This window comes from Euprymna scolopes, chromosome 26 (genome assembly GCF_053919585.1).
Source record: "Euprymna scolopes isolate OS-2025 chromosome 26, ASM5391958v1, whole genome shotgun sequence".
NCBI lineage: Eukaryota > Metazoa > Mollusca > Cephalopoda > Sepiida > Sepiolidae > Euprymna > Euprymna scolopes.
The window spans coordinates 51,632,828-51,650,351 of record NC_136507.1 but is presented as its reverse complement, the minus strand read 5'-3'; the positions used below and the strand labels follow the sequence as shown (position 1 = coordinate 51,650,351).

General features: G+C 34.6%; 1 protein-coding gene across 1 annotated transcript in view; it reads right to left on the bottom strand.

Moving 5' to 3' along the window:
- LOC145248039 (complement receptor type 2-like) overlaps nt 1-17,524 on the bottom strand; it is a 137,916-nt gene that overhangs the window by 108,591 nt on the left and 11,801 nt on the right. Inside the window, exons 2-3 of the mRNA XM_080109769.1 lie at nt 10,590-10,775; nt 4,067-4,249 (exon numbers count right to left, since the gene is read on the bottom strand). Coding sequence (XP_079965895.1) covers nt 4,067-4,249; nt 10,590-10,775 — 369 coding nt within the window. The remainder of the gene's footprint in view (nt 1-4,066; nt 4,250-10,589; nt 10,776-17,524) is intronic.

Below are 17,524 nucleotides of genomic sequence, written 5' to 3'. Positions count from 1 at the left end.
TTGAAATAAATAGATTTCATATTTATTACTAAATGTTGTTGAAATAAATAGATTTTATATAAACTATTTATTGCTACATGTTGTTGAAATAAATAGATTTTATGTAAACTATTTATTACTACATGTTTTTAAAATAAATAGATTTTATATTAACTATTTATTACTGCATGTTGTTGAAATAAATAGATTTTATATTAACTATTTATTACTGCATGTTGTTGAAATAGATTTTATAGTACCTATTTATTACTACATGTTGTCAAAATAAATAGATTTTTTATTAACTATTTATTACTACATGTTAAAATAAATAGATTTTTTATTAACTATTTATTACTACATGTTGTTAAAATAAATAGATTTTATATTAACTATTTATTACTACATGTTAAAATAAATAGATTTTTTTATTAACTATTTATTACTACATATTGTTAAAATAAATAGATTTTATATTTATTACTACATGTTGTTGAAATAAATAGATTTTATATTAACTATTTACTACTACATGTTGTTAAAATAAACAGATTTCATATTTACTATTTATCATTACCTATTAATACTATATATATGTATTATTATTATTATTATTATTATTAGTAGTAGTAGTAGTAGTAGTAGTAGTAGTAGTAGTAGTAGTAGTAGCAGCAGCAGCAGCAACAGCAGCAGTTATAATTAATGATTCCCATATTGCATTAAATTCTATCTATACTGGATCTGCTGTGTGATGATCAACTACTCAAGATACTGGTATGAATTATTGGACATTTTACCAAGTCATGGCTGTCAAAACAACAGTCTGCTATTCCTATGGATTAAATAAAGGGTGCTGTTTGAAATTCCGTGCACATACCCAAGTTTAACAGAAAGATTCCAGAGTTTGACAAGATACACCAGTGAAAATAACACTTAAGATGAGAACAGTAGTCCAAAGAATCCAAACAATAGGAATAAACTTTAAGTTGTTTATTTTTCTTCCTATTAGCGATTGTGAAATAAAGTCACCATGTAAACGGTAAATTCTGTTCTTTCCCAAAACCGACTACTCTCTTGTGTTGGAATTTTTTTTGTACCAATAATAGTACATCCCCCCCCCCCCACTGTTTACATTTATTAGTTTTTATCTGGTTCTTGTATTTGATTTTTTGTATTTTGTATCTTTTTTGATTCTTAGTTTTGTACAATTTGGGTTTGTACGAAACTCCATTTAATTGGAAGAAAAGGGAAATGCTAGCTCTGTGATGAGATCACAAGCCCAGCGCAAGATTCACCCTCTTTTGAAATTCCGGCGACGAGGATATTGGACGTTACTTTCATTGCCCGGCGCTGAAAATGGAATTTTGACAAGCTTCCTTCAATGAAGAAAACCCGGCAAGAATACTCCAGGCATGCGATGAGGCATGCTTCTGAAAAATATCTATGTGGCTACGGTTTTGCACATATTTTTGAAGGAGTGTAATTATTTTTAAAAAGACCTTATTTTACGTGACAAGGAATTTTGGAACCTCCTACAAAGAAGAAAACCCGGCAAGAATATCCCGGACATGCAACGCGGCATGCTTCTGAAATCCAACTGTGTGTCTACGGTTTGCACGCAAACATAGAGGGAGAGAAAATTCTAAAAGGACTTTGAACGAAAAAAAAAAAAAGAAAAAGGCACGTGCCTGACTGGCTTTCAATTTGTGAGTACACTCCTAAAATTTACTACATATGAGAGTGTGATTAGAAACTACTATTTTGAATCTTATTATTGTATTCGTTCATGGATATGACATCTTCATTATAAAAACCAGTGTTATTTTTTTTTTATTATATGTTACCTTGGCGTTTTTTGAATTTAATGCCTGCAAAGGTAAAAATTTGCAACTAATTTTATTGTGAATAAAATCTCTTCTTCGTTTCAAAGCAAGACCTTTATATTTTATTATTTACCCCCCCCTTTTATTCCATGCTGTTATTTTTTTCAGGTTAGTTACTTTAATGTCAAATTTATCTGGAAACAAGATAAATTTCTGACACTTGTGCAGTCCAGAAAAAAAATTAGGAAAATTTTCTCAGCTTACACATTTCTGGCGACTTCCTGTCTATGATGCAATATTCTGATACATGACCCTAACTCAAGACTGACTTTGAATGGAATTTACACTATTCCAACCTTATGGTTATTCTATCTTTATGTGCAAAATACTGTTTTTAATATTATTTTCATACATTCATATATTACCTTGCTATAGTTGTTGTGTAGCAGTAACAAACTATTTCTTTAAGCAGAGAGATATAATGCTGAGCTGGTTTTGATAATCCAAAAGAGGCAGTGTATTAATTCTCTAGCAAACGTTTTGTTGACAGAATAAGAGCGCAGAGGTCCAATTACTAGCCATAAGACAATACCTTTCTTTTTGATTATCTGCAGTCAGGCAATGGCTAGTAAGGATCGACATTACAGCATCACCCATATGGACCATAACATACTCTCACAATGAAACTGCTATCACACACACACACACACACACACACACACACACGCACACACGCACACACGAGAAACTAACAACTAACCTTCCTCCTTTTTCACAAAAGGATAATTTATGCCCCGGACATCTGTGTATATAACACTAATTTTCAACTCTTTGTTAATATATATATATATATTTACGTAAATCTTTTCTTTTTCTGTTAAAGTCTCATTTCTTTTCTATCCATATTTAATTATAGGATGGGTCTCATAATTAATATCAAGATTTGTTGTAATTTCCGGCTTTCTTTAAATGTCTTTTGTCATTATATAAATCAACAATAGATGTATGTCTGTGTGTCTGTGTCTAAATATTTAACCGATAAACTCTTACACTACTGGTCACATAACATTGAAACTAACATAAAATAGTAATCATGCACGAAGGATGGTTTATAAAATTTTGGTTTGGATGAATAACACGTGCAGAAATATGTCAGCAAGTTGAAATGCAAAATGTTCATTTCAAGTTGCTATCACTTTTATGCATGCGCAAATTCGTTCACAGCTTGAACTGGTTTAATTTTAAATCTTTCTTATCTATCTGTCAATAGCTTAAATGGTAGGGAATACGGCTGGGCACTAAATGTTTTGGTTTCGATTCTAACTTATGGCACCCAATTCATTTTTTTTTTATTCTTTTGGAATCAGTACAATATAATATTCAATAGAGAATCAACTCTGTAAGAATAAATACGAAATCTGTATGAATTAAAATATATTTAAGCATATTTTCGAACCAGGCAAGGCCGCCCGGCTAGTTGTCAACTTTCTGAGAATTTCAAACTCAACTCTGGTTAATTGCTTTTATTTCATGATCTATGTCTCTTAGATTCTTGTAGCAATTAATTTTTTTTTCGTGAGTTCCTTCTTCTTGGATTAAAAACACGACCTCTAGGTAGAATTAAGTAGGGAATATCAAAAAGATCATCCAAGATTAAGGAATTTAAGAAAATAAATTAGTCAATAATAAACTATTTCGAAGCAGCATTGAATGCAGAATGCAATCAATTGATGACAGCAGATCAAATAACAGATTAAATTTTAAATTTCTGTTGAATTCAGTCGCTAATGCTCAGCTGTTTGACAAGTTGATCTATCTATTTTATCTTATCGATTTATTCAAAATTAAATACATAAAAATCAGAAGACACAGAGTTGCTGCTATATAAGCAAGCTGGGATTTTCTATTGTGCTTAGATAGACAAATCTCTGCATTCTGATTGGTTGGTAGTCCATAAGTAGATAATCTAGTTTATAAATATTGCTTCATTTAAGCAAGAATTTGTCTGCCAACTAAACTCTTGTTAGATCCTTTACACCAGTAAATGTCATTTTGAATTTACAATTTCCAGAGCAGAGAATACAACGGCTGAAGCGTTGTTAAATTTACAACAACCAAGAAAATAATAAGAGTCTGTCAACTGTAATCTGCATCAACAGTGAATCTAAATAGCAAAATTAATTTGAGGGATTAAACCGTATTTAGAATTGACCCTCGACTTCTTATATTTTTTACCAATCCAATTCAATAAATGATACACTTACTTGGCTCACATGACGGCAGCTGTGGCGACCAGTTTCCATAGAGACAAAGAACATTGTTCGTACCATTCAGAGAGTAGCCATTGTTGCAGCTAATAGTTAGAGAACTCTCATGTTCTATTAAATTTGTTGGTGGACCCTTGGAGGTGATAGCACCATTGACAATGGAAGGTGGCTTGCATTTTTCTAGAAATTAAATAAAATAAACATATATTACAAAATACAGAATAAAAAAAATTGTAAACAAACTCTTTTTTAGCTAAGACTTCATGTGTTAAGCACATGGTCAAGGGGATGCATGAGGCTCTGTGAAAACACATTTTTAGTCCACATAAAATATACTGTACTTTGTCATTTAATAGCCAAAACTGCATTTTTTACAAAATTATTTAAATGCATATCGTTCGTTAAGATGAATAGAAAGTGGATCTTGGGTTTACTTTCGGCAGCCTGGTAACTCTCATTTTCCATATTTTGTCTTCATATTCCATAAGCAATGTTTCTAACAAAGGGTTAAAAATTGCTGTTTTCTGGGTCATAATATATCCATCTGATGTGTGTGTGTGTGTGTGTGTGTGCAGTCAGCACCAACCCTATTCAGGGTTTAACCGGCTTCCTCCGAAGGAGGAAGTTTCATGGGAGTATGAAATTCACAAGCGGTCCTCATGTATATGAGGTCGCATGTATATCCCTGTTTGGTCGCATGTATATCCCTGTTTGGGGAGATGACGACGTTAGGTTTTTTGCAACTTTTTGCAGGGTGGTGTCGACATCCTCCTACATACAGAACATGGAATTCCCAAATTAGTCACCCATTTTAGTAATGACCAGGCTCAACGTTGCTTTTTAACGTTGCTATCCATCTAATACTTAACGTTGGCTAGTTTTTGACCGTGAAGTAGTATTTTTTTATTTATTTTTTGCTTCTTACATGAAGACGCTTTATTCGTTTTCTGGGGCGATTTCCATAAAAAAGAAATGCCATTTTTTCTTCATTCAGAATGTTTTTTTTTGTTTTTTTTTACACTTAAAAACGATATTGATCAGATTTTAGCGATTTCAAAATTGATTTTTTGCAATTGCATGCAAATCTTTGCCGTTTAAAATTTCGTTATATTTTTTTCTTTTGTTAAACTACTTCACTACTTTGTATTCATAAATGTAGCTAAAACATTTATATGCATATTTTATGTTTCTAAATTTTAAAATAAACATTCTGTATCAGTTTTTTTCTTAAACGACTTCAATTACAAAAATGTCTCTACATGTATTCTGAGTTTGACATGGCTGGTTTAATTAATTAATTCAAAGAACTACAACGTCGGTTCATATGATGAATTCGACTGACACCATCTTTTTGGAATAGGGTACCAAGTGATAAAAGGAATTTGGAATCCTCCAACTCACTGTATATAGCTGGCCTAATTATAACCCAGCTAAGGACTCACAGACAATTCATGATCACTGGGCACATTGACATGAACAGGTAACTTTCCCCTAACTGTAATCCAGTTATGGACATATTGGCTGGTAAAATAAAAAAAAGTTCTGACAATAACCAGTTAGAGAGAGATCCGAACTCATAGCTTGTTCCTACCTGCAGTTAAAAAAATAAAGCACTGATTACTACATTTGGTTTATTTTGAAGCAGTTCATAGAGAAGGCTGTGGCTTAACTAATCCACATTGATCATAATTTAATAAGGTCTAAGTTGCAATGCTACATTAATCAAACAAATTTTTTCTTAATGAGGTGCGAATTATCAAGGCCAAAAGCCACTCGAAGATGGAGATTAATGAAATGACTGTCAGTTGAATAATGACATATATTATGAGAGGATTGGAACTAAAAGAACAGTTTATGGCAAGTATTTGTTAGCATTATTTTTGAAGAAGACCCCATTGAAGCAGTTCCAAGGTAATGTGTTTCGCAGATGTCAAACTTTTCCTGGAAATACCATTTCATGTTAGGCAAATTGAGGAAGAAAAGAAAGATTATTTTGTAGTTGTGGTATAAAGACAAATTCTTGCTGTGATTGTATTACAAAGAGAAACCAGAGATTGAAACTCGGTTGATAAATATCAGAATGTAAAAATCAACATATATCAAGAGGAACTAAAAGAGATTTGCAGAAGTTTTAGTAAAAAATGGAACGCACAAATTACAGAATAGAATGATAAAATTGTCGCCCTAGAAAAGATGACGTGATTCAATTTCCATATGATGAAAACTGTTTTCTTTTTTTGTTTGCAGACCATCTACTAGTTGGCCAGTTGTGTACAAATCCCAAGAGCGATAGGAGCCTTCTATCATGTCTGAAACTGACACAATGTTCAATGAGCGAGATAGGAGATGTGCCACTGTACAACTCATGCTCTCTACCGATCCAAGTTATGACAACAGGACCACTGCCAGCACCACCAAAATGCATCGCTGGATTGCTACGAATAACAGGGACGTGCCTAGGGTGATGAAAACAAAGTTTCCGGCCACACTCATGGTTTTTGGTGTGGTTTCAAGTGAGGATCACATCATGCCACCTCATATTTTCAAAATCAGCTTGAAGGTCAACACCAAATGTACCTGGATGTGCTGAAGAGTGTGGTGATCCCCTTGTGCAATCAGATTGCTGCTGGCAGACGGAGTGCTACGACTTTGTACCTTCTCTCACTGTCCCCCTCCTCCTTCGACCTGAACCTGTTGGACTACTTCGTTTGGTCATACGTCGAGAACATCACCAACATGATCTCCCACAACAACAAAGTCAGCCTGATCGCCACCATCTGCCGGGTATTTGCCGAGCTGCGCTTGTGAAAAGGGCATGCTTCCAGTTCTGGACCCATATCGAGATGGTGAGTGAGGTTGAAGGCGGCTACATTAAATAGATGTCAGTTCTACTACATAATCAAGTTATCGGAATTGATATTTTCAATAAAAGTTTTAAAATAAAGCTGTAGTGTTGTTTTCTTTAGTGTGACAATTTTATTGTTCCGTCCTGTACAACTAATTAATATTTTTTTTCAAACATAATGCAATTCTAGAACTGAGGAATATTTTAACATGTATTTTATGTGATGAAACTGTACAGGGAAAATATATATCATCTATAAAAACAAACCTAATAGAAGTTCCTAGTCGCATTTTATCACTCTACAAGCTAAGATCATTAGGTGATAGTGATTAATATTGAAAAAAGTGTAATTGAAGAAAAGTGTACTATGAAAGGAAGTTGTTTGTATCTACAAGCTATATTCTGAAAACTATTTCAGCATATGAACTTGTTCTTTCTCACATCCAGGTTTGGCACACCAGCCAGAGATAGGTTCTTTTGGCACACCAGCCAGAGATAGGTTCTTTTGGCACACCAGCCAGAGATAGGTTCTTTTGGCACACCAGCCAAAGATAGGTTCTTTTGGCACACCAGCCAGAGATAGGTTCTTTTATGGCAACGATGTTAGTCAATATTATTTCAACTACATGATTCGAGCTTTTATTCATGACATCTGCCAGAAAGTCTCTTTCAACCAAAGCTTTCCCCAGCTACATTACTGGAAAAACAAAAGAACGAAACTGCCAAAAACTTTGATAGCACACATACTGACAAAATAAAGTAAGCATATTTACACACGTTTTACCAGTGTTGGGACGATTAAGCGGAATTAGGAATCGGAAAAATCGGATCTTTTGAGGGCATTAAAATCGGTGTGAGAATCAAAAAATTTGTGTCTATTTTCTGATGTCAAAAACATTTCATGCCCGAAAGTATCCTGTACCTCTATAAGGCCACCATTCGCCCATGTATGGAGTATTGTTGTCATATTTGGGCTGGTGCATCTGCCACTAGTCTTTCACTCCTAGACCAAGGTTCAAAAAAGAGTCACCAACCTGATAGGTTCTGAACTGTCATCTAAGCTTTAGTCTCTGTCCCATTGACGAAATGTAACATCCATCTGTCTGTTCTACAAGTACTTTAATGGTGAATGCTCCGACGAGCTGCAAGCACTTGTACTCCTTCAACGTAAATACCCCCAACACATCCGACAAGCAGCAAAATCCCACTCCTTCACAGTTGAGATCCCTAGATGTAAGAGAGCCTTTTACTCCAGTAGTTTCTTCCTCAGAACCGCTAGACTTTGGAATTCCCTTCCGGGTTTCTGCTTTCCCAACTGTACTGACATGCAGAAATTCAAGTGTAATGCGAACCGACATCTTGCTGCCCAACTCCCCACATAGTACCCCTGTAGCTTATGTCCCTGATAGTAGCCTCCTACATCAAAGTGGCAATGTGCCTTGTTTGGGGTGAAAATGTAATAAAAAAAAATATTCTTTTAATTATCTTTTTTATTTGATTTTGTTTGGAATAAAATATTGCACTACAAATAATCAATATTTATTGATTTTAACCAATACTAGTAAAATTTAAATCTGAAGATCATCCCTCACAAGTGTATTTTTATATTTGGGGAAATATATGCACATTTAACATGTGTTTTTACGTTTGGGAAAATATATGCATAGTTAACATGTTTTTATGGCAATCAGGAAAAAAATAACAATTTTTATAGTTAAATATTTAGAGATTTATAAGGAATCGGAATCGGAATCAGTAATTGTATTGAAATCAGGAAAAATATTGGTATCGTCCCATCACTAGTTCTTACATAAACAAATTTCTTTGTACTTTTTTTTTCATTTTGCAAAGAAAGAAACAATGTAACTCTGAATAATTCACATATACAATCTTTCTTAATGTAGATTTAAAAGCCAGAAGTCAACAAGCAATTGTACTAAATAAAGTACAAAAATAGTGAGTTGACAAAGGCTTCTCTTCTCATTTCTACTGAATAATCATAATGACTTTATTCATAGTCAGAAAGAGTCCATACAGTGACAGAATAGGGTAGATAATTATAACACTTGTAACTTTATAAAAATATAAATCTGTGTTTCATTTACTGCTGTTTTTTTTATTATTTTATTCATTTATATAAAGTTTCATTTTTCAACAGCATAAGAAAAAATGACTGATACTTTATGTAAAATGTTTTTGACTCCTAATGGGAGTAGAGATTTATTTGCTACCCACCTCAGCAAAATGTGGCACAAGGCCGGAAAGTGGGGATCCAGCAAGCTCCTCTAAAGGAGGGCCACTCCTGCAATTGTAAAAATTGCCTGAGTAACCCCATCGGCATTCCCCGGTCGGGATGCCTCAGGCAGTAAGCAATAAACTTACTCCACTGGAAAGCCTGGTGGCAAGACCTAGAAGGATGGACCTCCTAGGTATTACCCAGGCAGTTTACCTCAGTCCGACAGGTGCTGGGCCGGTTCCCGGCCCCTCACCTGTCGGGCTGAGTGTCAAGAACGGATCCTTGACGATTACTTCTACCCTGTCTCCCTGCAGCCAAAGCTGCTAGGAGACCTTTCCCATCACAAGTAATGGGAGTATGAGACCAATGAATTCACCAATCGTTTTTATAACCACCAGCTGTGCTAACCAACCAATGAAAACCTTCTAAAGTTACTATAAAAATTGTCGAATTTTGGATTCAATCAGTTCGCCGTTAACTACGTCACGGGCCGCATTTGATTCTTGACCGCCATCTTAGTTACTGCCAATTACACTCAGGATCTGATCTGATCTGAACTATGCCGCCATCCTTGTTCAACATAATGTCTTAACACTTAACACTTTATTTAGTATTCTAATATTGATTTATTTTTTCTTGATTACTTTCGCCAAGGATTGAACACACAGCCTCATGTTAGAATTTAAGACAAGAACAACATTTCAGAACTTGTAAATAAGTGAAATCAATGATGATATGAATAGGAAAATATAATGGGATAAAATAGAGCTTAAAAGATTACAATCTTTATACATAACGTAGAAATAAATATATGTAATATATATATATATATATATATATATATATATATAAAACAGTATATGTATGTATGTGTGTGTGTGTGTGAATATATTTAACCGATAAACTCTTAAACAACTGATCACATAACACTGAAATGAACAAGAAATAGTAATCATACACCAAGGATAATGAGTAAAATCTTTGTTTGGATGGATGAATAACATGTACAGAAATATGTCGGAAAGTTGAAATGCAAAATGTTCATCTCAACTTGCTAACATATTTATATTACTTTTGTGCATACGCAAATTCAGTCATAGCCTGAAATGGTTTAATTTTAAATCTTTCTTATCTATCTGTCAATAGTGGGAACATGGCACAAGTGCTAAATGCGTTGGTTTCAATTCTAGCTAATAGCTCTCAAATCAATTTTTTTATTATTCTTTTGAAATCAGTACTATATATTAGATATAATATAATATTCAATAGAAAATTTGCTCTGTAATAATAAATACGAAATCTGCATGAATTAAAATATATAAGCATATTTTACAACCGGGCACTGCGCCCCCCCCCCACCTCCACATGCTTGTAAATGAATAAAGACTTGCATTAAAAATAAAATTCTTGTCTTTAGCAAAACTAAAAGTTTAACTTACTCGGCAGACATTTTGGCAATGGAGACGGCCAACTGCCATTCTGACAAATGATGTCCGGTGGTCCCTCAACCGCATAACCGTTATCACATGTCACATATGCACGGCTGTTCTGTGGAAGCATCGTAAGCTTGTTGGAGAGAAGATGAATGAATAGTCCATTAGGAATTCTGGGAATGGTGCACTCTCCTGTAAAAAAGGAAGAAAAACAATAAATCATTTCAAATATATTATACGTATGGAGCATTTCCACCAACTAAGCAATTGACTTTCCATACTAAAATGATATTAATTATTTAAATTTTTATTGCAAGATTTGTTCATTTGTATTAAAGTTAAAACATTCAGTTTGTTAAATAATAGGAAATAAACATTCAAAAATTCTCTTCAAAAAGAGATTTTATTAGGTCAGCAAGGGTCTGTGGGAAAACCACCTGGCATGGGAATAATAACTTATTTATTGTATAAACAGATTAGGGGTCAGCAGGTACAATCGTTTAGATGAAAACAAGAACTTAGCAGAAATAACATGGTGTGATACATGACACTATGGGCGTCTACCTACCACAGAATGTGATAAAGTGACTCATAAAAAAAAAGGAAAAACTGTTGAAAGTAAATGACCCAAAACAATAGTTAGAAATGATTTGCCAAGAAACACAAAGGTGGTTGAAAATGGGATACGAGGCTGAGAGTGGCCGAAAAGGCAAATCAGTTTTTGAAAAGGCAAATCAGTTTTGAAAATGGGATACGAGGCTGAGAGTGGCCGAAAAGGCAAATCAGTTTTTGCTCATCAGTCATTCTCAGACACAAGACCAGACATAAGATTTCCTATTTTGAGTCAGTAAATTTAGGAGTCAGAGTTAGTTTGGAGACAATTTTCAGTTTGGGAGAGTTGATGACAGTTGGAAGCTTGGAAGTCCCCTGAGAGAGTTTGGAGAGATTGGAATTAAAGTTGGGCAAGCGTAGATAGAGCTTTAGCAGATGAAGAGATGAACTTATCAACAAACCACATTTGGCGGTCCTTTATCACACACACACATTCAGAACACAACTTGTTTAAATACGATGCATCGGAGTTGTGATTTTGTGAGTTTGTATTGTGTATTTTTTTACTTGTAGACCAGTTCTCACTCCTTTGGCAATCGATAATGCCTGAAATGATGACATGGCTAGAACGAGAACAACAATAGAAAATGAAGGAGAAGAAAACCACGGCAAACAGTGTTGCTTTTGTTGCCAAAAGAGGAACGCATATTGCTTCACAATAAGACGATGGATTTGAAAGGACAAAATCAATCAGTCTGGATAGAACAAACACTGCAAAAATTTACGTTTGAGATGCTTAAAATTGGTTTGAACAAAAGGGTGTGCCTTTTTTCTATCTTGTTGTTGTTTTACAGCGAATATGAACTCGGCTGAATAAACCGATCTTCTTCCACTAAAAAGAAAATTCTTTGATTGATTAATAAAGGCATTGTCTTTTATGGTTTCTATACCAACTTTTTGTTCACAATCAATAGTGTCCATCTTCAGGTAATGTCACTATAAGACACAGTAATATCGAGATGCTGAGAACTATGCCGAAAGATGAGAAAAGGTCAAGCACCATCTAGAGGTGTCCTTAAACTGGAGGGAGTAAGATACTCTTAGTCGATTGATCGGGAGAGCACCCGAGCTCAAATACTGGCTTTACTAAATCGATCAGCCAGCTGATGTAATTTCCAGGAAATGAGGATTAAGTGATGAAACGGCCACTACCAGACTATCCAAGAGTTCACAGTCACTTACTGATCGCCCAAACATTACGGCTTCGAAAGAGATGAAAAGAATATGATAGTTGTAGGAACAGTTCTATAAAGAAGCTAGGTACAAACCCTACGCATCCATTCCCAACCCTGTGACCATAAATCCTCTTCATAAGGGGAGAGTAATGTGAAATGAACGAGGCGGGAATGTTTACTTCGAGCTTAAAAGAAAAGGAAGAAATGATTGAAAGTTTTGTTCTTATACATTTTTTATATTCTCCCTCCTCCTCTTTCTCCTCCTCCTTACCTCCCAACACAATGACCTATTTAAGAAGCGAATAGTATTTTTGTTGCAAAACTTAAAACAAGAAAATAGTGACCTTAACTACTGACCTTGGCTATGAAAGAAGACATTTTTTTTTTTTCATAATCAATATCAGTTTCAAGAAACAAAAAGATATTTGGGTCAAGTAAAAAATCTCTCCATTTGAAAACAGAAAATGTCATCAGCAATAAATTGAATAATTATCTAAAATTACTTGAAGAAATAGTTTTCTTCCTTTTGCAAAAAAAGAAAACTCATTTTTGTTTTTCAGGTTTTATTTGTATTGTTTTGAATTATTTGTTTCGTTGTTCTTATAGTTTATCCATTTTCTTAAGTTGGATTTTCTTTATCAAGATTTAATTTGTCATTTTTGGTGTCACATTAAAAACAAAGCAAAAATTGTCAGTTAAAAATATGAACAACCATTTTTCCCATGATGCATTGCAACATCAGATACAAATCTCATCTCAAAAATAAAACAGATATCAAAAGCAAATAAAGAATATTTTTACAGAATGGAAATTATTATAAATAAAGAGCAAATGTCATCCAGTAGAGAGGACGTGGGGGTGGGGGGTAAGTAGCAAGCTTTCACCCCCATCTTCACTCCTCAGAAAAATAAACAGTCTAATTTATTTGTTGTTTAATTCAAATTTTAAACAATGTTTGGATTATTGACAAAAAAAAAAAAAAATTACAAAACACAGTAACATACATTGGTAAGAAGATTTCGAATTCGACTATACAATTAGTTTATTTTCCTAATAGCGTGATATATTTTTAAGCAAATATTTTAAGAATAAAATGAATAAATTCAGAAACAATAGTAGCAAAATAAATTTACAAAACATTTTTAGAATCTGTCTAATGATTTCAGAGAATACATCTAATAATCAATTACATTCTCAAACAAAAATTGATAAAGTCAACACACATTTCCAGCACTCTTGGTTCCAAAGTTTTGACAAAACAACCATTTTGCTGGAACATTCTATTTGATCTAAATGATAATTCATCAACCTCCTCCTAAACAACTAATTATACACCTCCCATGCCTCTAAACCACCAGACATTACTAGAAACTTAAACATTAAATGTACGTAAATAGGCCCAACTCTCTTCCTGATCTACATAAATGATCTTCCAAATCACAATCTTACATCATTCGTAGACATTTATGCTGACGACACTACAATCTATGGTAGCACATGAAAGACCGTAACGACCAAGTTCTCTCTGACTCTCTCTCCTCTGATCTTGAGCATGTGGTACAATGGGGAAAGGGGTGGCTGGTTGCTTTTAATGCATCTAAAACCAAGCTTCTATCTCTACACCATCTATGCTCTGATGCCAATCTGGCATCGGTTGAAATCAATGGCTCTTGTCTTGGGGAGGTTCCATGTTTGGACAAGCTTCTGGGCTTGACCTTTACTCCTGACCTAAAATGGAACACATATATCAAATCCATTGCCAAGGTCACTGGAAAAATAATGGGATCCTTCTACCGCTCCAGTAGATATCTCACTCATGATGCAATTCTCTACCTATATAAAAGCCAGGTATGGCCGACGATGGAGTACTGTTGCCACATCTGGGCAGGAGCTGCTAGAAGCAGCTTATCCTGCCTTGACAGAGTTCAAAATAGACTTTGTAGCTTAGTGGGGATGCCCTTTTTTCTTCCCTGCAACCTCTTTCTCACAGAAGAGACGTTGCGAGCCTGTCTCTGCATTATCATTATTTTCATGGCAAATGCGCAGATGAGCTTCAATTTATGGTCCTCCCCCTCGTCCAACTTTCACAAAAAACACTCATCTAGCCCAAACCACTATCAATAATTTCTCGCACTCTTTATCTGTGCCTAAACCTAAATGCAGATTCCATGAACAAAGCTTCTTTCTTAGAACTGCACGCCTGTAGAACTCTCTCCAGGTTGCCTGTTTTCCAGCTGACTAAAATCTGATTGTCTTCAAGTCCAATGTAAACAAGTTCTTGCTGAACCGCCCCCCCCCCAAGTAATCCAATTTACAAAATTCTCACTACTTATGTTTACTACGCTATAATTACATTGTGTGTACCCACCAACCCTTATCCTTGAGTGGTCCGGGTCTTGATAAGTGGTGATTCCTGTGTAAAAAAAAAAAATGAAATTAATATATGAATGACATCAAGTCTAGCACTTGAATTTGCCTGTGAATATCTAAGTTTAAGCAAACTAAGACATAATTTCGAAATAATAGGCAGCGGGATTGTCAAGTTTTCTATTGTGATTTTGTCTGGATTAAAAAATATGCTGGATCATCAGAAAATCGCAATGCCGCACCTGTACTGTTATAAACGATTTGGCTGATGAAAAAGATAGCACACACATAGTCAGATATTGTTGATTGTTGTTTTTTTTTTAGAATTATTCATTCATTTCAAATGAATCAAATGATTATTGTTAGTATTCGTTTCCCCAATATCTTTATAGTCAGAATTTTTTCTAGAAAGACATCAGGTACATATAAGAGAGACCACAAAAGCTTTCCAACATCTCATGTGGAATGACCAGAATTCGAGCTTGGCACACCCAGGTTGTCAGTCCGTGTCGTTAACTACTTGATCAAGGTCACCTCCAGATACTGTTGATAAAATGTTAGGAAAAAATGAATTGTTCTAAAATCGAATAAGCTACCATAAATAGAATTCTGTCATCCTCTCGACTTAAACAATTTTAAAACATTCTTTTTATCTTAATACATTGAATTGTTCAAATTTAAATTATTTTAAAATGTTTACAATGTTTACAATAACATATAAACAAAATAAATGGGGAAATTTATTTTAAAACCTTTTTAGCTGACAAGTATTTATATGGTAAGAAGAGAAGGAAAGACAGTGAGTATGCAATTATTTAATTTCCATTTAATTTCTGTTAATAATCTTCTATCTATATATATAAAAGCGAAAATGTATGCATGTATGTATGTATGTATGTATGTTTGTGTGTCTGCTAAAAACTTTTGACCGACGGAACAAAAATTCACAAACTTGGTATCATATTAAAGCCCCACCCTCCGGACGACAAATATCGAAAAATTAGTCCAAAAAGACCATCATAAGTGCGTCAACTGATCGATTTTCTGCAGGGGGGGGGGGCAAAAAGTGACATTTTAATGTTAAACATTACATATTTTTAAATCGATTTATAATTGCCCCCAAAAATACGGGCGCCAACTCTTCTACATAAAGTATACACGGGGCCGTTTATTTTGGGTCAACTTGTATTTAAAACCCGCCGAGTCATGTCACGTGATCTTGACGTCAGCAAGCTCTAATGGCAGTCTGAATTTAAAATTTAAAAATGTTGTTATTGTAAAAAAAAATTTAACCCTCACACAAGCTAAATTATGAACTTCTACGCTATGACAACGTTACCAAAGTTATTAGCACATTAAAAATACTTAGATACGATAGTTAAACGAAAAATAACAAGCCAAAAATGTGAAGTAAAAAAAAAATACGCTTACAAAAAATATTAACGATCAAAGTTTTTACAAAAAAAACACAGCCAGACGCCATTTTCTTTTTTAGTAACAGTCTTTAGAGTAAGGAAGACGAAGTGAGAGAGAGAGAGAGAGAGAGAGAGATAGAGAGAGACACACACACACACACATACACAAACGCAAACAGAGAGAGAGAGAAAGAGAAAGAGAGAAAGAGAGATAGACAGACAGATAGACAAAGAGAGATGTCTAGACAGGAAACGAAATACGTAATTTAATAAACGCTAATGTGAAGTAAAACAAAAAAAAATAAAATACTGCTACGTCATCTCGTAACGCTCCCGCAATGACCTCATTTAGTGGCTATCTGTCAATCAAACCTCTTTCACTCGCTTTATAAGCCTTATTTTAACACTATGATTAATTCCTCTTACTCTTGGCCTACATGGTTAAGTGGTTGGAGTTTGTTTCACCTCCACGTCAAGGCTCCCAGGTTAAATCCAGCCTCATGACCAAAACTATTTTTTTTCTTTTACATCTTACACGCGGGCAAAGTTTCTTTATTATTTTTACTTCGCTTATTCTTTAGTTTACCCCCCCCCCCTTATACACACAGCGTTTTTTTTTTTTCGCTGTTTTTTTTTTTTTTTGGTTTTGGTTTTTCCGATTTTTTTAACATCGTTTCAGGGTTATTACTTATCCCCCCCCCATACATACACCTACAAACACCCGGGCAACGCCAGGTACCCCCTTCCCCGCTAGTTATAAATAAAAAAGGACTACTACATACCCTCCCATTATTTTAAATGTTGCAGAGTTGGACTCCTTACTGCTTCGGTTGCTTGAAGACCTGGGTAGAAAGTACCAGTCAATAATCCATTCTTGACAATCAGCTCGACAGGTGATGGGCCATTTATGTGGCCCAATGCATGTTAAACTGAAGTACGCTGCCTGGGTATTACCGAGGAGGTTCACCCTCCCAGGCCTTGCCACCTGGATTTCGGGTGGGGAAGTTTATTACTTGTTGTCTGTGGTGCCCCTACTGGGGAAAGTCGACAGGCATGCTCAGACAATTTTTGTTAGAGGCACTGGCTTGAATACCCCACCTTCTGACCTTGTGTCACATCTTGATGTGGTGAACAGCAAGTAAATATCTACAACATCATTTCCTTAGATCACTAAGATTAAACTACATTGAACCTGATTAGTACTAGATGAATGATCATTTGAAAATACAGTCGCTTTATATTGGAGAATGGTGACAAAAAAAAAAAAAAAAAACTCATTATCTCCCCTAATGAATATACATGTGACTAGGATCTGATTGCAAATTTAATTCCATAGAAAATTCCTCCTTCAGAATGGGTAAATGTTGCACTA